Genomic DNA, 15,036 nt, shown 5'->3' with positions numbered 1-15,036 from the left:
GTCTTCACTCCTCCTTCATTCACACGCAGCCACGAGCATCACGCCCGCCTGTCTCTTGTGATGAGGCGCATGGTTTCCATCACAGGTAATAAAAGAAATGGAGCCTGAATCAGGCCACACATGGAGCAAGGAGGACGGTGTCGGTTTCCTGCAGGGCCCCAGAGCCATCCCGTGAACTCAGAACCCTTTTGGCCCTAATTCTGCACTTCCTCTCATTGCGTCATTGGCAGGTAGGGGCTCAAAGCGAGCGCAGGGGGTTTGTTGTCGGACGGGAAATATTGTCCAAGCTGTTAAACAGTCAGTCATTGGACCTCCACTATGTAGGAGAGCTTCTCGTGTTTCTTCAGGGGAAAACATGGACCCAGAGGTACCGTTAGAAGAGCTGTTAGCGATGTTACTTTCATTTCTTTGACTATTTCTTCTTTGGTGTTTCCAAGACACTCAACTCAGAAATTCAGAATCCTCCCTCACCTTCTTTTCAGCTACAAATCTACAAAGTTTAGAAGGGAATCACCAATAAATTAAACCCCCTCCTTTAATGCAATGAACATCCCATATAGCTCCTCAGGAGTTATTTCACTTTATATTTAAAGCTGCTGCAATAAGTAACTGGAAGTCACTGATTTATGTCCACAAACAGTGGAAGTCATGGCCCGGTGCGCTCGCTGCTGCACATGAAACAGTGCAGGCCACCTCACCATGCCACTGAGGAAAGCTGAGCGGTGCATGAGTCATTCACTGCCGGGCCTTCGTCTCCCTCCTGACTGAGAAACATCTTGGCTTAGATCACGTTGTGTATCAGGGATCTTGTAAAACCTCTTTGTTTTGAGTAATGAGGGACAGATGGCACTGAAGATGAGGAAAAACAATGAGAAACAACCAGCTGTCACTGGCATAAAGGACATGGACTGTTGGTTGATGTGCTGCCCCAAGTGGTCAAACACTTTGATGCACTTTCTTTTTTCAGATTTTACATTTTATTAGCTAGTCTTTTCGGAACTATGAAAAACTACGACATCTTGGCAACTATTATTATCTGGAGTCAAATATTGTTGTTGTCAACATCACTTCACTTCTTATTTTATATCTTCTTTTCTAAATTCTAACATTCCTTTCCCCTCTTTCTTTTATCTTACCTCTCATTCTTCTTTCTTACATCCTGTGTTTCTACCTTCAGTTTTGCTCTCCCTTTACTTTTTCTCCTCTTAAAAACATTGAGTGTTTTCCTTTCTAATCAGAAGTTGTGAATCCTGGAGACAGAAACTTACCATTCCTTCTCCCCAGTGACAAATCACAGTACAAAACCTTTAACTGCAGTAACTGAGAATATTCCCTTTGTGATTTTACCATTTAAGTGTTTACTGACGTCGTCCACCCCTGCAGTTCGTCTTGAACTCCTCTCCCTGTCGTTGGTGCCAGGTATAATTCCCTGATTGCCCTCCTGGACTAGATCTGCTCTCTGGTTCCTGGAAAAGGTTTGAGTGTGTGTTCGGCAAAGCGAGGAACCAAATCGCAGCTTGTGTGACCTCAGCTCACAGCTTTGTGTTCTCATCCGTTACTATAGCATCGTCTCTGCTATTTACAGTAAATAAACATGATGTTATAATGAGCGAGGCCCCATGTAACTGCTGCGCTTTCCTGTGGCCTCATCTAGGTTATTTTGGGTTTTCGGGGGCAAACGAAGCGGCCATGTTGATCTTTTGTTTCAGGTAACGAGGCTCAGGAAACGCACAGACTTGGAGACACTTAATCATCCCCCAAAATTGATGCTGTCTGGCTATAATTGAAATATTACAGATCTCGGAGGAACAATGGTTGTCTTTGTCGCGCCAAAATACACGATGACAAAGGGGAATCCATTCTCCTGGGTGCGTTGCTCTTGTTTTGGAAAGAGCCTTTGTGTCAGCGGCATAGTTTTTGTTTTGCCATGAGCGGCGAAAAAGTGTTGTTGTCAGCCTGCGGTCTGAGCGCCCTGGAAGATGGTTGTTTTTGTGGTTGCGGTCGGTAAGATCCAATTGCGTCTGACTGCGCAGGCGAACGGGAAAGATGACGAATCAGTGTCCAAATTTATTGATAAGCCGCCAAGTTAAAGGAAACCAAGTCTGTCTGATGTTAAACCGTGAACAAGGAGGTTGGTGTTCACTTATGTTTTTCCACAAGTTCTCATCTTGCTGATTTTTTAAAAATCTATTGAGAATTTTGTCCCCCAGATATTATTTTTTCACCATATCTCCAGCCCCAATCGTAGTCAAACTTCATGTGCCACAAACCTCAAGATATCTTATCCATGTGTTAGGATTTGTGCATCTGGGCTCCGTTAGTGTGGCAGATATTTGAGAATGTGCGAAAGACGACATTTGTCCCGACTGTCTGGCCATTCGTCATCTCAACAGGAGGTTGCTGTATGTCAGGTCCCAGATGTCTCTGAGTTATACCAAATGATGATGTTTGGTTTTCCAGCCGTATGTTACTGGGGATCAAAACCTATTAGATGCTATTCGTCTTCATTAAATACTTACGTACTTGCAATTCACGCTATGTTAGATTTAGGTTTTTAGCATTTGTTTTTTGAAACCCGAACTGTATCAAATCTAGCTTGAAATAACTTTCTCCTCTACCAACAAAAGCAACACGGATAAGAGGACAGGAATTTTGCAATGCAAGCTGTGACTCAATTCGGGGGCTGCATCCTTTTAGTGGATGCAATCGTGTTTTATTAACATGTGTTACATTAGCTGTTTGGTGGAGTTGAAGTCTGATAACAGATTGCCACAGAAGCGGGAATCCAATGAATCCTGGGATTGGTTTGGCCGGGAAGGATCCACCCGTTGGAGCCTTCATTTCTTGTGGGTGGATGGATGCGTTTGTCAACCCCGTTTGGAGGGAGCCTTCCAAAAGGGCCAAACCAGTTCTGCCGCTGTGATGCAATCAGTCTTTAAATGCAGCCTCCGGAGTTAGCGGCCCCCTGAATTGAGACACAGCTGTTCTTAACAAAAGTTATATATCCCAGTAAGTGGTTTTAGTAATAAAAGGTTATTGCACATATCTGGCTTGTTTGCTGTATTGCGTCAACTTGCTGTCATGCTACTCAGGTGCAGCCCTAACCCAATATCGTCACCCATGCTGACGATGTACTTGTAGATTTAAATGAGGTACAAGAATGTGAAAGAGGAAACAGATGGTTTCCACAAATTTAAATAAAAACACCAACGTTATCCTAAAGCCTCCCCCTCGGCAGTTCAATGCAGCATTTGTATCCTTTCCTTATTTGTCTTGGTCAACCAGGAAGTAACCCGCTGGGAAATGAGCAGCAATCAGGTCGCGACCCCTGATCGAGCGCTGGCCCGTCCACTGCTGTGTCGACACTTGGGGCTTGAAAGGATTACAGCTGCTCCATCTGAAGTCCGCTCTGAGCTGCGAAACCCAAATCTCCCCTTGTTGTTGTTGTGTTGTCAGCCATGTGTGTTGTGTTATGCCAGGTGTCTTCCATATTTGACAGCCAACCCCGAAACTCTCCACTTATCCACGGAGCATCCGAGGAGCATCACTCAAGTGTGCAGTGAGATGGAAAAGCCGTTTTCCCTGTGTAATAGTTTATACCCTTACGAAGTGTTTTGGTATCATTTCAGCGCAGCAGATTTGTAAACACTGTCAGAGTGTTTGGGTTGGAACAGTAACTTTGGGCAACAGCTCTGTGATTACTGTGAACTGATGAACTGATATGCTTCCTCTATTGTGGAAGCCTGAGCTGACACTCCAAACATGTCAGTAGTTATGAATGAGTCAATGCAATATTCGTCATGGCCGTATTCCCAACGTGCACTTCTATGCTTACAGTTAAACCGGTGGTGAGGGAAGACTTCGGTAACTCCTGGTATCTCAAACACAGCTGTGGTAACCGCTCTGTGCAACTTGTTCCACAGCCAGGGCTGGAAGTGCTCTTTCAAAGACAAATGTCTTTCAGGCATGAACACTTGTTAATACATTTTAAGGAGCCCACAGAGACGCTTTACGTGATTTGGACGTAATCATCAGCCATGTTTTGGGGCTCTAAAAGATGAGGTCACTCTCAGGTGTGTGTGGTCGAACAGAAAACAGCTACAACAACATTACGATTGCATTTCGCTCATTTCTTTGACTCATATCGTGCCTGTCCACTCTCTGTCTTCACTCCTTTTCAAACTTTTCCTCCCACATAATGAACTCTTGTGCTTTCAAGATGTGGAGAATTTGGCAAGAAATCAACAGAAGTCACGAAAACTTGATCTTGGTTTACGCGCAGATGTCATAGTTTCAAACAGTTCGACGGAATTCATGGATGTCGAGATAAGATTTATTTACAGATTTTTCACTGCAGCTTTAGGCAGAAGCAGTAAAGTAGGTCTGTTATTTGGCAGTGGTGTCATTTGTGTTGGCAAAGAGCTGAAACTGTGGAACGCATTAAAGCCCAGTTTAAAGCTGCAATGATCAGTTTCTGCAAGTATGGGTCAAATAACTATATGTAATATGAAAGGGGTCATTTATTCAGATTCTCGTGGCTCTCGTAAGTGCTTTTTATCCAACCGCAACAAAAAGCTCTGATAAAATCCCTGCATGCTCCCTAATCATCAGCAAACAACAAACTGTGAAACATTTAGTTGGCTAAATCGAGACAACTGGAGTTTTCAGGTCACAAGTTACACCAGTTCAAATAAAGGCTAATGTTGAAGAAGGCAACTGTTTGCTAACACATCATAGACACATGCAGTTTAAAAAATCCAGCAAACATGACTGAACCCAACTTGAACCCTAGTATTGTTTTAAAAATGTTGTCCAAACCCGGCATGTTGGGTCCTTCGGGTCCCGTTGGGTCACGATGGGACCAGGTTTGGGTCAAGTGTCCACACTTTAATGTGAAAGTCATGCTTGGTGATAATTGGTACTGTAGCGGTGATGCTGTTTCTGACATTAGTTTGGCTTTCCTGTGACTCTGTGGCTTACTAATCAGACATCAATATATTTTTTATTTCCAAATGCGTTTTTTTTTTTTTTTTGCAGGACCTCCCGTGCTCTTTACGGTAAATCTCGTGTTCTCTCAGTTTGCCAGGGAGCTGAGAGACCTCCCTTCCAGCTGCACTTGGTGTTTAACTTTTTACTAATCATCACCAATGTATTCACATCACCGAGGACAAGTCGAGTTGTTAACTTTGGCTTTTAAACCCCCAACGAGGAGCCAGGGAACACTGCGTTTTTAATTAGTTTGAAGAATTACCTCATCATCTAAAACGCATTCAGAGCTGCATGTGTGGCGAAATCTCTCTGGTGGCGTTCATCTAAATCTGGATCTGTGGTAGTCAGGTATTAACTCTTTATGTTATTACTATTCCTTTATATTAAGGAATGTGGAGTGAATTTCCTTCCAGTTTAATGAAAACCAGAACACCCCCCCACACACACACACTTATACGACCTTTCCACGCACGCACACTTCCTGAATTGGGAATGAAACACAGCTGTGTGACTGTCAACGCCGGGGATCTCGCCACTCATCTGTCATGAAAGATCACGTTGGAAAGAAATATTCCACCAGTGTCCCCGTCAGGCCTTTTGAGTTTGACGCCATATTCCTGACAAGGCAAGAATAATGAGAAAGTGCAGACGTAGAGAGACACTGCTCTTTCTGTGGCACAAAAGTTTAAGTCGCTCTGGTGCAACACTCGCCGGGAGAGGAATCTCTGTGGCGGCTTGTTGAGTGAAGACTGAGTTCAGGAAAACAAAGCACGTCGCTGAGTGTAAACAAGTCAGTGGTGGGGGGGTTGTTTACTTGTCCCCTGCCCCTTCACCAGCAGGGCCCCCGAGGGAACCGCTGGACTCTTCAATGGAGGCTCCACGGCTATTTGTCCAGATGTGGGACTCTGCCCACACATGTCCTTTTGAGACCTTTACAAAATAAAAACAGCGAAATGTGTTGAATCATGTGTCTTTTTTCATTGTTTTCACACAGGCATCCAGGAGGGCACCCAGTGCACCAAGTGTAAGAATGAATGGGCGCTGAAGACCTCCATCGCTCTGCTCTATGTGCTGTGTACCCTCCTCACCATCGCTGTCGCTGCGCTGGGATATAAAGGTAAGACTGTGAGATCTCTAAAGACCCTTCTCCACTCGTCACAAAAACAATTACCGATAAGCATTAAACATCCCAGTGATGCAGATTGTATTGTAAATAATGTCCACGTGAATCAGTTACAGAGATCTAACAAATTTCATATGATTTGGTTTCTTCTTCTTCATGCTGCCAGGAGAGAAACAGTGAGTACAGTGAGTCTTTGTCTGTGAAGCATGAGATCAATGTTCTCAGGTGATGTTACGTCATCATTATTTACACTTTATATCAGAAATGGAGTCACTGGTCAATACAGATAAAGAAACTACGTGTTTCCCTGTTTCTAGTCTTTCTATCTTCATATTTACCGTTACAACATATGAGTGTCATCGATCGTCTCACATTAACACCCCAGCATATTTACTTGCCGTGCAAATACAGTAGTTTTGGTTTCATTGATCCTGATTTTGAGACATTAGTTTTTTTTTATTTGTGCTGCGGCTTTAATACAAAGGAGGTGAATGGAAGTTGTTTGTTCCAAAGTTTGAAGAAATCCTCTTTTCTCATGACGTCACTGTCAACAACCTTTTTAGGGACTATTTGCTCTGGAAAAGTGGAAAGTACAGGTCCAATGAAAACTGTTCATAGTAGCTGGGATTCTTCAAGTCAGTGTCTTATTAAATGTACTTTTCAACACAATCCCATCTTTGTATTGAGGTGGAGGCAGAAACGATCTGAAACTATTTACATGACTCTGTGCCACCAGAGGTTAGTTTGTAATATGGATTCAAAAGAACCTTTACGTTTCCACCCCCTCTGTCTCCACCTCACAAGCTTGTCTCCGTTTATTTTACCAACACCCCCAAAGCTCACACCGGCCCGAGGAAGGTCTTCAGTCTTTGTGGAACTGAACTTCCTGGTTGGCTTTTTTCTCCTTTTTTTCCAGGGTCGTCTTTCGGGGAATTGAACTCTGAATGTTCGTGCCATAATTGTGCTAAACATTCCCATATGTGACCGAGGTTTTGTTTTCTCGTCCCCTTCCTTTCAATTTGGGGAAAAAGGCACGGAGTTAACATGTTCAAGGGGTTATCTGTGTGTCTTGAGTACATTAACAATGATGTCCCCTCAGTCCCCGAGCTCGACTCGGTCCTACTTGTTCCGTGCTGCGTGTTTTCATGCAGGCCTAATTGATCCCAGATGAGCGCTGACTGAACTCCACGCGATTTCACTGAAATTGGGTTTTTACTGGCACTGGAGCGCTGCTGTTTCAAGGGAACCACGGCTCAGCCTAAACACACTCCCAGCTCCAGATGGTTATGTAGAGACCCAGAGTTTTCTCTATGCACTTAACACGTGTGCTTCTCTCCGTGCTCCATCGCTGACCCACACAAACGTCCTCTGTGGGGTTTTTTTGTTTTGATGCAAGACATGTTCAGTGACCTTTTTCTTCTCCCTGCAGCCTGTTGTCTTGATTGACGTTTGGGCTTTGGACGATTTAAATCTCATTGATTTCTTCAAAGTCTGGAAGGAAAGTGACTGGAGGAGAGGACATGACCCGTGTGGTTTACCTCTCATCCTCTCAAGAGTCATTTTAAATACGCACACAAACGGTGTCATAGAAGCAAAGCATCCTCTACCGTTCAGTGGTGTGGTAGAGAGGAAAGTGGATGACCCTGGTTGAGTGTCTTCTGCAATAAACTTTATTTGTACAGCACCTTTCATACAAGAAATGCAGCTTAAAGTGCTTTACATACAATATAGATAAAAAATAAAAACATGTTAATAAAAATAAGTTAGAAGACTTTCCACTTCTTCCCACTATCCAGAAATACAGCTGAAATATCCCAGATACGAACTTTCATTAAATATGTGCAGAAGAGTTTTCTTTTTCAGTCCCGAGTTGCGTCTTGCAGGCTGCAGGTACAACCAGCAGCAACCAGATCCTGGGCTGCTGAGTCTTTGTAGCCTGAGAGGCATTAAAAGTTTATCCCCATCTTTTCTAACATCAGTACATGTACAGTAGTAGTCGTGCATTGAGGTTTAAGATGCTTGCCCAATAAAGCGTGGAGTTTACAATTCACTCACTTCATCATAACTATTTATTACTCTTTCTGACTTTGTGCATATGGAGAAGTTAGACTTTACAAGACATCCTGGACTGAGTCGACGCTCAGTTTCAGGGAACCACCCACACAAGAGCTGGAGAGACTTCACTCTGGGTACAGCACAGCTCGTTTTCACAATGTTTGAAGTCTTCTGCCAAAGTAATGCTTCCCTCTGAGGCCCCCGCTGCAATTCCAGTTTCTTCGCATGTGTGTTTTATGGTTAATTTTGCTGCAGGGTGATGCAGCGAGTTTCTCTGAAGGCCGGCTCAGGAACAGAACGTGTGGAAAAGGCCCAAAGGTTTCTGTGCGTGGGAGTCTGTTTGTGTCGGTTTCAGTTTCCAGAATAGTGTGTAAGTGTCGTTGAAAGAAACAATGTGCAGGTGGACGTGAATCAAAGGGTGTTTTGTGCTCTAGAGCGCTGGACTGTACTTCCTGTGTTTCTGGAAATATTCACCATTTAGTTTTCTGTGTGGAACATTTCTTGTCCAACTTCATGACTGAAACCTGAAAGTTGGGATTCTGATTTGGCGAAGAAAGGAAGCAAAAAACAGCTCTGACCATATTGTTTGACATCTGGAGACTGAAGAATACATTTCCATGTGCTACTGAAGTTTTTAGATTTAAAGGGATGGTTTCACATTTTGGGAAGTATACTACATTCAGCCTGGATTGGTCCAAAGCTGTCTTCAAACATGCACTGAAGTCTGGGCATTTTCAGGAAAATGTCTGGAAAAACGTTTTTCTACCACAAGATGGATGTAAAACTGGAAAAATATAAACATCTCAGGATTAAAAATAGGAGCAGTACGTATAGAAGACGTTGACAAAAATGTAAACTTGAAAAGACAATACGATTTGAGAGGTTTTGGCGATAATGGGCCGACACCGGTGTCAATGAGCGGACAACAAAACCGTGATCTCCTCACCAGAATTTATAAGTTATGTCCTACCTCCTGCTGCTCTCCCCAGACTCTACCCCTCGCCAGAAATGTTCCTGCTGTTGTGAACTGGTCTGATCTAAAGAAATCTCCTCCTGCATTCTTCTGATGTGAAAGGCAAAGTCCAGAAAATGTCCTGACCCAATTTTCCGGACATTTTCCCGGAGTTCATATCTGAAAACGGCTGGAGAGTAACAGAATTCTCCTCTCAGCATCTCTTGAGATCAATAATTAACAGATTTGAACATGTATTGTTTGTTAAATTGGTACAAAACTGTGTGTAGTGTAATAACAAGCAGTTTTGCCCGTGGCTGTGGCAGCGACATCCTTTATGCTAAGCTACCTGGCTGCTGGCTGTAGCTCCATATCTTTGTGGAATCATGTCTTTCTCATGTTGTGACCTCTGGAGGTGGTGGCCCTGTGGCTCAACTGCCCTCCACACAGCTTGGACACAGCTTCCCAGCAGAGGAGCTCATGCAGCTACCAGTTAAAAGAAGTGTCCCCCTGGCGAGGCTGGTGGTAGATGTGGGCTGATTCCCTGGAATCCCAGACACATTCCAGAGGAAATGAATGCTGGTGTCGCCTGTGGGGGCGTGAAGAGCCTCCATGCCACAGCGTCTGTCTCCTCTGGGCCGTCTTTGATCCGTTCTGTTTACTGAAGACACCCCCTAGGTCACTTCCTGTCCCCGGGGCCCTCAGCAGTGTCTCCCCCATCTCTGTCATTGATCGCTCCACTGCATCTTTGCTGAATCACAGTTTCCTCCTCCCTTCCTCTGTCTTTTTGTCAAAGTTCTACCTCTTCTGTCTCTGACCCTGAATGTAATTGCATTACCTAGAACCCCAGAGATTATGATAATCAATTCTACCATTATTACATGCCTACAAGATATGTAGACGCATCTCTTATTGTATATGTCAGTGAATTTCATTGGTTTCCTCTCTGATCCCTTTCATAAATGATGTCTGTGGTTGCAGGCAATTCTGCTCTGTTAATAAAGGACGGAGCCTGTGATGAGACTGACTAACCTTTGTCCTCCTGCTTTGTTTCAGTGGTGCAAAGAGTCGACAGCGTGTCTGAAGGTATCGCAAACTATGGAGGGAAGATAGTGGCTGTTGAGACTGATTTGAAAAAGCTCGGTAAGTCTCGAGTACAGACGCAGGATTAAAATTGAAGTGAAAGTTACAGTGAGAGGATGGGGAAAAAAATGATTTAATTGATTGTGGAAATTTCTACTTTAGACGATCAAACAGGAGAGAAGTCGGAGAACACCACCACAGAGATCCAGACTTTTAAGAACAACATCTGGACCCTTCAGAGGCAGCTTGCTGCAGTGGAGGAACACATCCACAGCGATCAAGTTAAGCTGAGTCAGCTGCAGAACATTGGCTCAGACATCCAGAGCACCCAGGGCTCCATCCAGGGCGTGCAAGTGAGCAACACAGCTACCTTACGCTCTGTAAATGGCACCCTGCAGTCTTACGGCAGCATCATTGAGGGTCTGCAGGAAGACACGGCCCAGCTGGAGACAGAACTGCACCAGCAGGTGAGGCTCCAGAACCAGGCGCTGTTCAGCATCGGCAAACTTAACCTCACCCAGGCCCAGCAGAGAGGCCTCATCGACGCTCTGCAGCGCTCAGTGGATGACACCAGCCAGGCCATCCAGAAAATGCGCAGTGACTTTCAAAACCTTGAGCAGACAAGCCGACAGACTCGCTCTGACACCGAGTGGCTTCGAGGTAAAGTGGAAAAATTGGAAACCTTGGCCAGCAATGCCTCGACTCTGGCCAGGGCCAACAACGATGGCCTCGAGGATGTGGGATCACAGCTCACTTTTATGGCCAATCAGCTCCAGAACACCAGCAGCCTGGCTGAAGCTCATGACCAGACCTTGAGGGGGATTATGGATCAGCAGAGGGACTTCAGCAACCTCACGTCCTCCAAGTTTGACCGGCTGGAGGTTCGCCTGGATGAGTCCGAGCAGAGTATGGACCGCGTGACCGGCAATATCAGCTTCACCACGCAGCTCTTGGGCGCCATCAACCTGAACCTGAACGACTTACGCTCTTGTTCCGAGACAGTCGGCCGTCACTCTGACTTCTTGTTAAACCTCAACAATAGCGTGACAGACGTGAGGACAGATGCATCAGGTCTGAAGTCACAGCAGGAAGAGCTGGCAGCCCGTGTGGACAAGGAGGTCACCGACCTCTCTATTGTCATGGAGGAGATGAAACTGGTGGACACCAAGCACTCGCAACTAATAACCAACTTCACTATTTTACAGGGTGAGGGATGTATGGCTTCAAATAAATACGATGATTTGCTTGCTTGAGTTAGTTGCGATCGACACCACTCACATGACTAGTACAGTAAATATGAAGCTTGAGCCAGCAGCCAGTTAGCTTAGCTTAGCACAGAGCCTGGATTCATGAAGAAACTGCTAGCCAGCCTTTGTCCAGTGGTAACAAAAATGTAAGGTAGAGCTTTTCCAAGAGTTGTATTAAAGACTAACAGGCTAAGCTAACTGCTGCTGGTTTTAGCTTCACATTTATTGCATACTCGTAAATTTTAACTAGTAATTTTTGTGTTTCAGGTCCCCCTGGTCCCAGAGGGCCAAGAGGGGACAAAGGATCTCAGGGGTCATCTGGTCAGCCTGGCCAAAAAGGAGAGAAAGGGGAAAAGGGTGGTTCAGGGATACAAGGACCCAAAGGAGAGAAGGGTTTTCCAGGATTACCGGGTCCTCCAGGGATAAGAGGTCTACCAGGCCAAACTGGCAACCCTGGGTCCAAGGGCTCCCGGGGGTCAGGAGGCCGGGCTGGTCCTCCCGGAGGTAAAGGCGAGCCAGGTTCTGCCGGTTTGCCTGGAAGAGATGGACAGTCTGGCCCACAGGGGGCACAGGGCCCACCAGGTATCAGAGGCTCAGTGGGACCAGCTGGGGAGCAAGGGCCAAGGGGCCTGCCCGGACCACTGGGGCCTCAGGGGCCAGCAGGGCCACCGGGACATCCAGGGATCCCATTCCCGGTTCCATTAATTCCTATGGACCCCGTGTCTTTGCAGGATGAGGCAGTAGCTCCTACGCTATGGGCCCCCGGTAATTGTCCTCATTATTTTTGTTATAACATATTTGCTCTGATGTAGAGATAAAATAATATAAGTTGCTTCTTTTGTCATCCTAAAATATTGCATTGAGTCAGCTAGCATGACAATATATAGAAACCTAATAATGTATGTCAAAAGATTCAACATATTCAAATATTCTTTCTGTCAAGCAGAGAGTTACTTGCAGGAACTGGTTATCTTAGATTATCTTATTGCTTATCTTAGCTTAGCTAGGGCTGGGAACAATGGGAAACAGCTAGCCTGTCTGTCAGGGAACGAAATCCCCCTACAAGCAGCAGCATTGTGATAAGTGATGGGTGGTAGCAAATAAACCTGCTGACTGTAGCTTCATTCTGTATTTACCATACAGAAGAGATAAGTGTTAATCTTCTCCTTGCCTCTGCCATGAAGGTAATGTTTTCGTATGCTTGTTTGTTTGTTAGCAGGATTACGCAAAAACTGTTTTCCATGAAATCTTGTGGAGGGCTGGGACGCGACCAAAGGAAGAACACATTCAATTTTGGAGTGGCTCTCCCTGGTGATGCCTTTCAATTTGGTAAATGCAATCGCTCCATGTTTTGCAGGATGCCCGGCCGAGTGGGTAAACTACAGAGACAAGTGCTACTTTTTCTCCAAAGACCTGCACAGTTTCGATGATGCGAGAGCGACGTGCAAATCCAAATCTGCTTCACTGCTGATCATCAGCGACATGGAGGAACAGGTAACTAGTTATGACTCCATTTCTGTCCCTGATCAGCTTGTCAAATTCCCTAATCGGATCTATTTACATGTGTGTCATTGCTCTGTAATGTGTCAGATAATGATGTTTTCTGTCCTCGTGTGTCCTCAGACTTGGCTACAGAAGCAGGCATTTGGAAAAGGTTATTTCTGGATGGGTCTGACCGACAGGGAGGAGGAGAACGTGTGGCGCTGGTTGGACGGGACTCAACCTGCTTTCACGTCAGTATTAAATCAAAAACTACATCTATCATAGGAAAGATTTTCTGTTCCTGGGATGGATATCTCATTTCAGGGCAAAGAAATCACTGCTTTCCAATGATAATAACAAGCACAGAGCATAGAAATTTAAAGATTAAGCTGCGGGTTCTCAGTTCCATGAAATAACACCAAATAAACATTCACATTCCTGTGAAAATCTCAAACTTAATGCTACTTCTTGACTTGCAAAACTCCATTTCTCAATCCTGCTGCCCCTGCAAACAAAAGACCTTAAAACTCATTCAACCGTCATTTACACAAGGTCCAATGAAAGTAGTGACTTTTCTTTTTGAACACTGGACAACAGAAGCAATAATGCAACATTGAGGCAAACATTGAAAGTTGTGAAATTCATCGGACCAGTATTAAATCAAATCTGAACACAGAAATCTGGGATCTGCACTTGTGTCTTACTATTGCAGATAAAGAAATACTCAATCATGGAATTCCTCCTCCTTCTTTCTTTATCCCGTTGCTTTGGGTTTGAACCACAACTGCAGATGTAATAATGTGATGTAAGATCGCCCCCTGTTGTTTGCTTGCAGGAAGTGGAAGACAGGTCAGCCTGACAACTGGGGCCACGGGCATGAAACGGGAGAAGACTGTGCGGGGCTCATCCATGAAGGGTTATGGAACGATTTCCTCTGTGAAGATCTCATAAGCTTCATCTGTGAGAAGGAAGCGGAGGCTCGTACGTCCATTTCTGTCTTTTCTCTGCCTGCTTTTGTTTTGTTTTCTTGCAGCTGTTTTCTTCTTGCTCAGAAATGTCCCTCAGTTGTGTCCTAACATTGTTCTGTATCTTTTTCTGCAGTTCTTCTACGATCACCCGGATCATAGCGATGTCTTGAAAGCGAGCTTGCAGTGAGCAGCTAGACTTCCCCTGTGTAGAACAGGTCCACAGACGCAGCTCATGGAGAGAGTCCTTACGGAGAGAGCAGAGGGACAAATTTAAAATGAGCCTGGGGCTGCAGCGGAATAATGTCTCTCCAACACTGAAGAGATGCCTTTCTCCTCCAGAGTGAAAACCAGTCCAACTTTACCAGCAAGTGCAATACAGCAGGGCGACCACAGACGGAGGAGACTTTTTATTTTTTCAAATTACCAAATCATCAATATATATATTGACAATTTGGTAATTATATTTTTTATGGTTATTTGAGATACATTCAATAAAACTGTATTCTATGAGCAACTGAGTATCTGAATGTATATATCATTATGCAACTTTTGTAGGAAAACAAATTCTATGAAGCCAAATGGACTTAACCGTCGTGCTTTATATAGCATGTGTTGTCTTAAAGAGAATATAAAAGGTACAAGTACATGTTGCTGATATGCTATCTTTGAGGAACTGGTATCTAACCTCACGAATGTCTATATAGCATTTTCATTTATATGAGTACGAATAAATGAAGTATTTACACATAAACAGAAAAAAAAAGTCCAAATCAAATGTTACAGTTTAATACTCTGTGTATGATGATGCAGTATTTTGTGATTATGAGATTTATTTTTCCTTACTACAGACATATGTATGTTTATATATATATATATATTTGAGAATCTGTGGATCCTACCTACAAATAGAAAATGTACCATTTTCTGCCCTCAGGTATTTTCCTGTTTTAAAAAAACAACAAAAACATTTGATTTTAAATACTACGCAAGATGAAGGAAACACTCAAAAATAAATATGTAAAACCCGAGAGATGTTTGTTAGCTTTTTTTATACATTTCCACACACGTTCAGATGTGAGATTACTGATACTTAAATTTCTGCTTAACTAATGTGTGAAGGTCATCACAAAACTCTCC

The 15,036-nt window shown here is 44.2% G+C and overlaps 1 protein-coding gene across 2 annotated transcripts in view; it reads left to right on the top strand.

Moving 5' to 3' along the window:
- LOC117753896 (collectin-12-like) overlaps window positions 1-14,927 on the top strand; it is a 31,745-nt gene extending 16,818 nt beyond the window's left edge. Inside the window, exons 3-11 of one of the 2 annotated variants that reach the window (XM_034572396.1) lie at window positions 5,984-6,106; window positions 6,279-6,288; window positions 10,176-10,262; window positions 10,365-11,408; window positions 11,717-12,214; window positions 12,807-12,943; window positions 13,073-13,182; window positions 13,767-13,912; window positions 14,033-14,927. In XM_034572396.1, coding sequence (XP_034428287.1) covers window positions 6,056-6,106; window positions 6,279-6,288; window positions 10,176-10,262; window positions 10,365-11,408; window positions 11,717-12,214; window positions 12,807-12,943; window positions 13,073-13,182; window positions 13,767-13,912; window positions 14,033-14,058 — 2,109 coding nt within the window. In that variant the 5' untranslated portion in view covers window positions 5,984-6,055 and the 3' untranslated portion in view covers window positions 14,059-14,927. The remainder of the gene's footprint in view (window positions 1-5,983; window positions 6,107-6,278; window positions 6,289-10,175; window positions 10,263-10,364; window positions 11,409-11,716; window positions 12,215-12,806; window positions 12,944-13,072; window positions 13,183-13,766; window positions 13,913-14,032) is intronic. The other variant, XM_034572395.1, reaches the window with a different exon arrangement.
- The last annotated feature ends 109 nt before the right edge of the window (window positions 14,928-15,036 follow it).

Source organism: Hippoglossus hippoglossus, chromosome 20 (assembly GCF_009819705.1).
Source record: "Hippoglossus hippoglossus isolate fHipHip1 chromosome 20, fHipHip1.pri, whole genome shotgun sequence".
NCBI classification, from domain to species: Eukaryota; Metazoa; Chordata; class Actinopteri; order Pleuronectiformes; family Pleuronectidae; genus Hippoglossus; species Hippoglossus hippoglossus.
The sequence above is the reverse complement of the archived record's forward strand: the minus strand, read 5'-3'. Positions and strand labels throughout refer to the sequence as shown.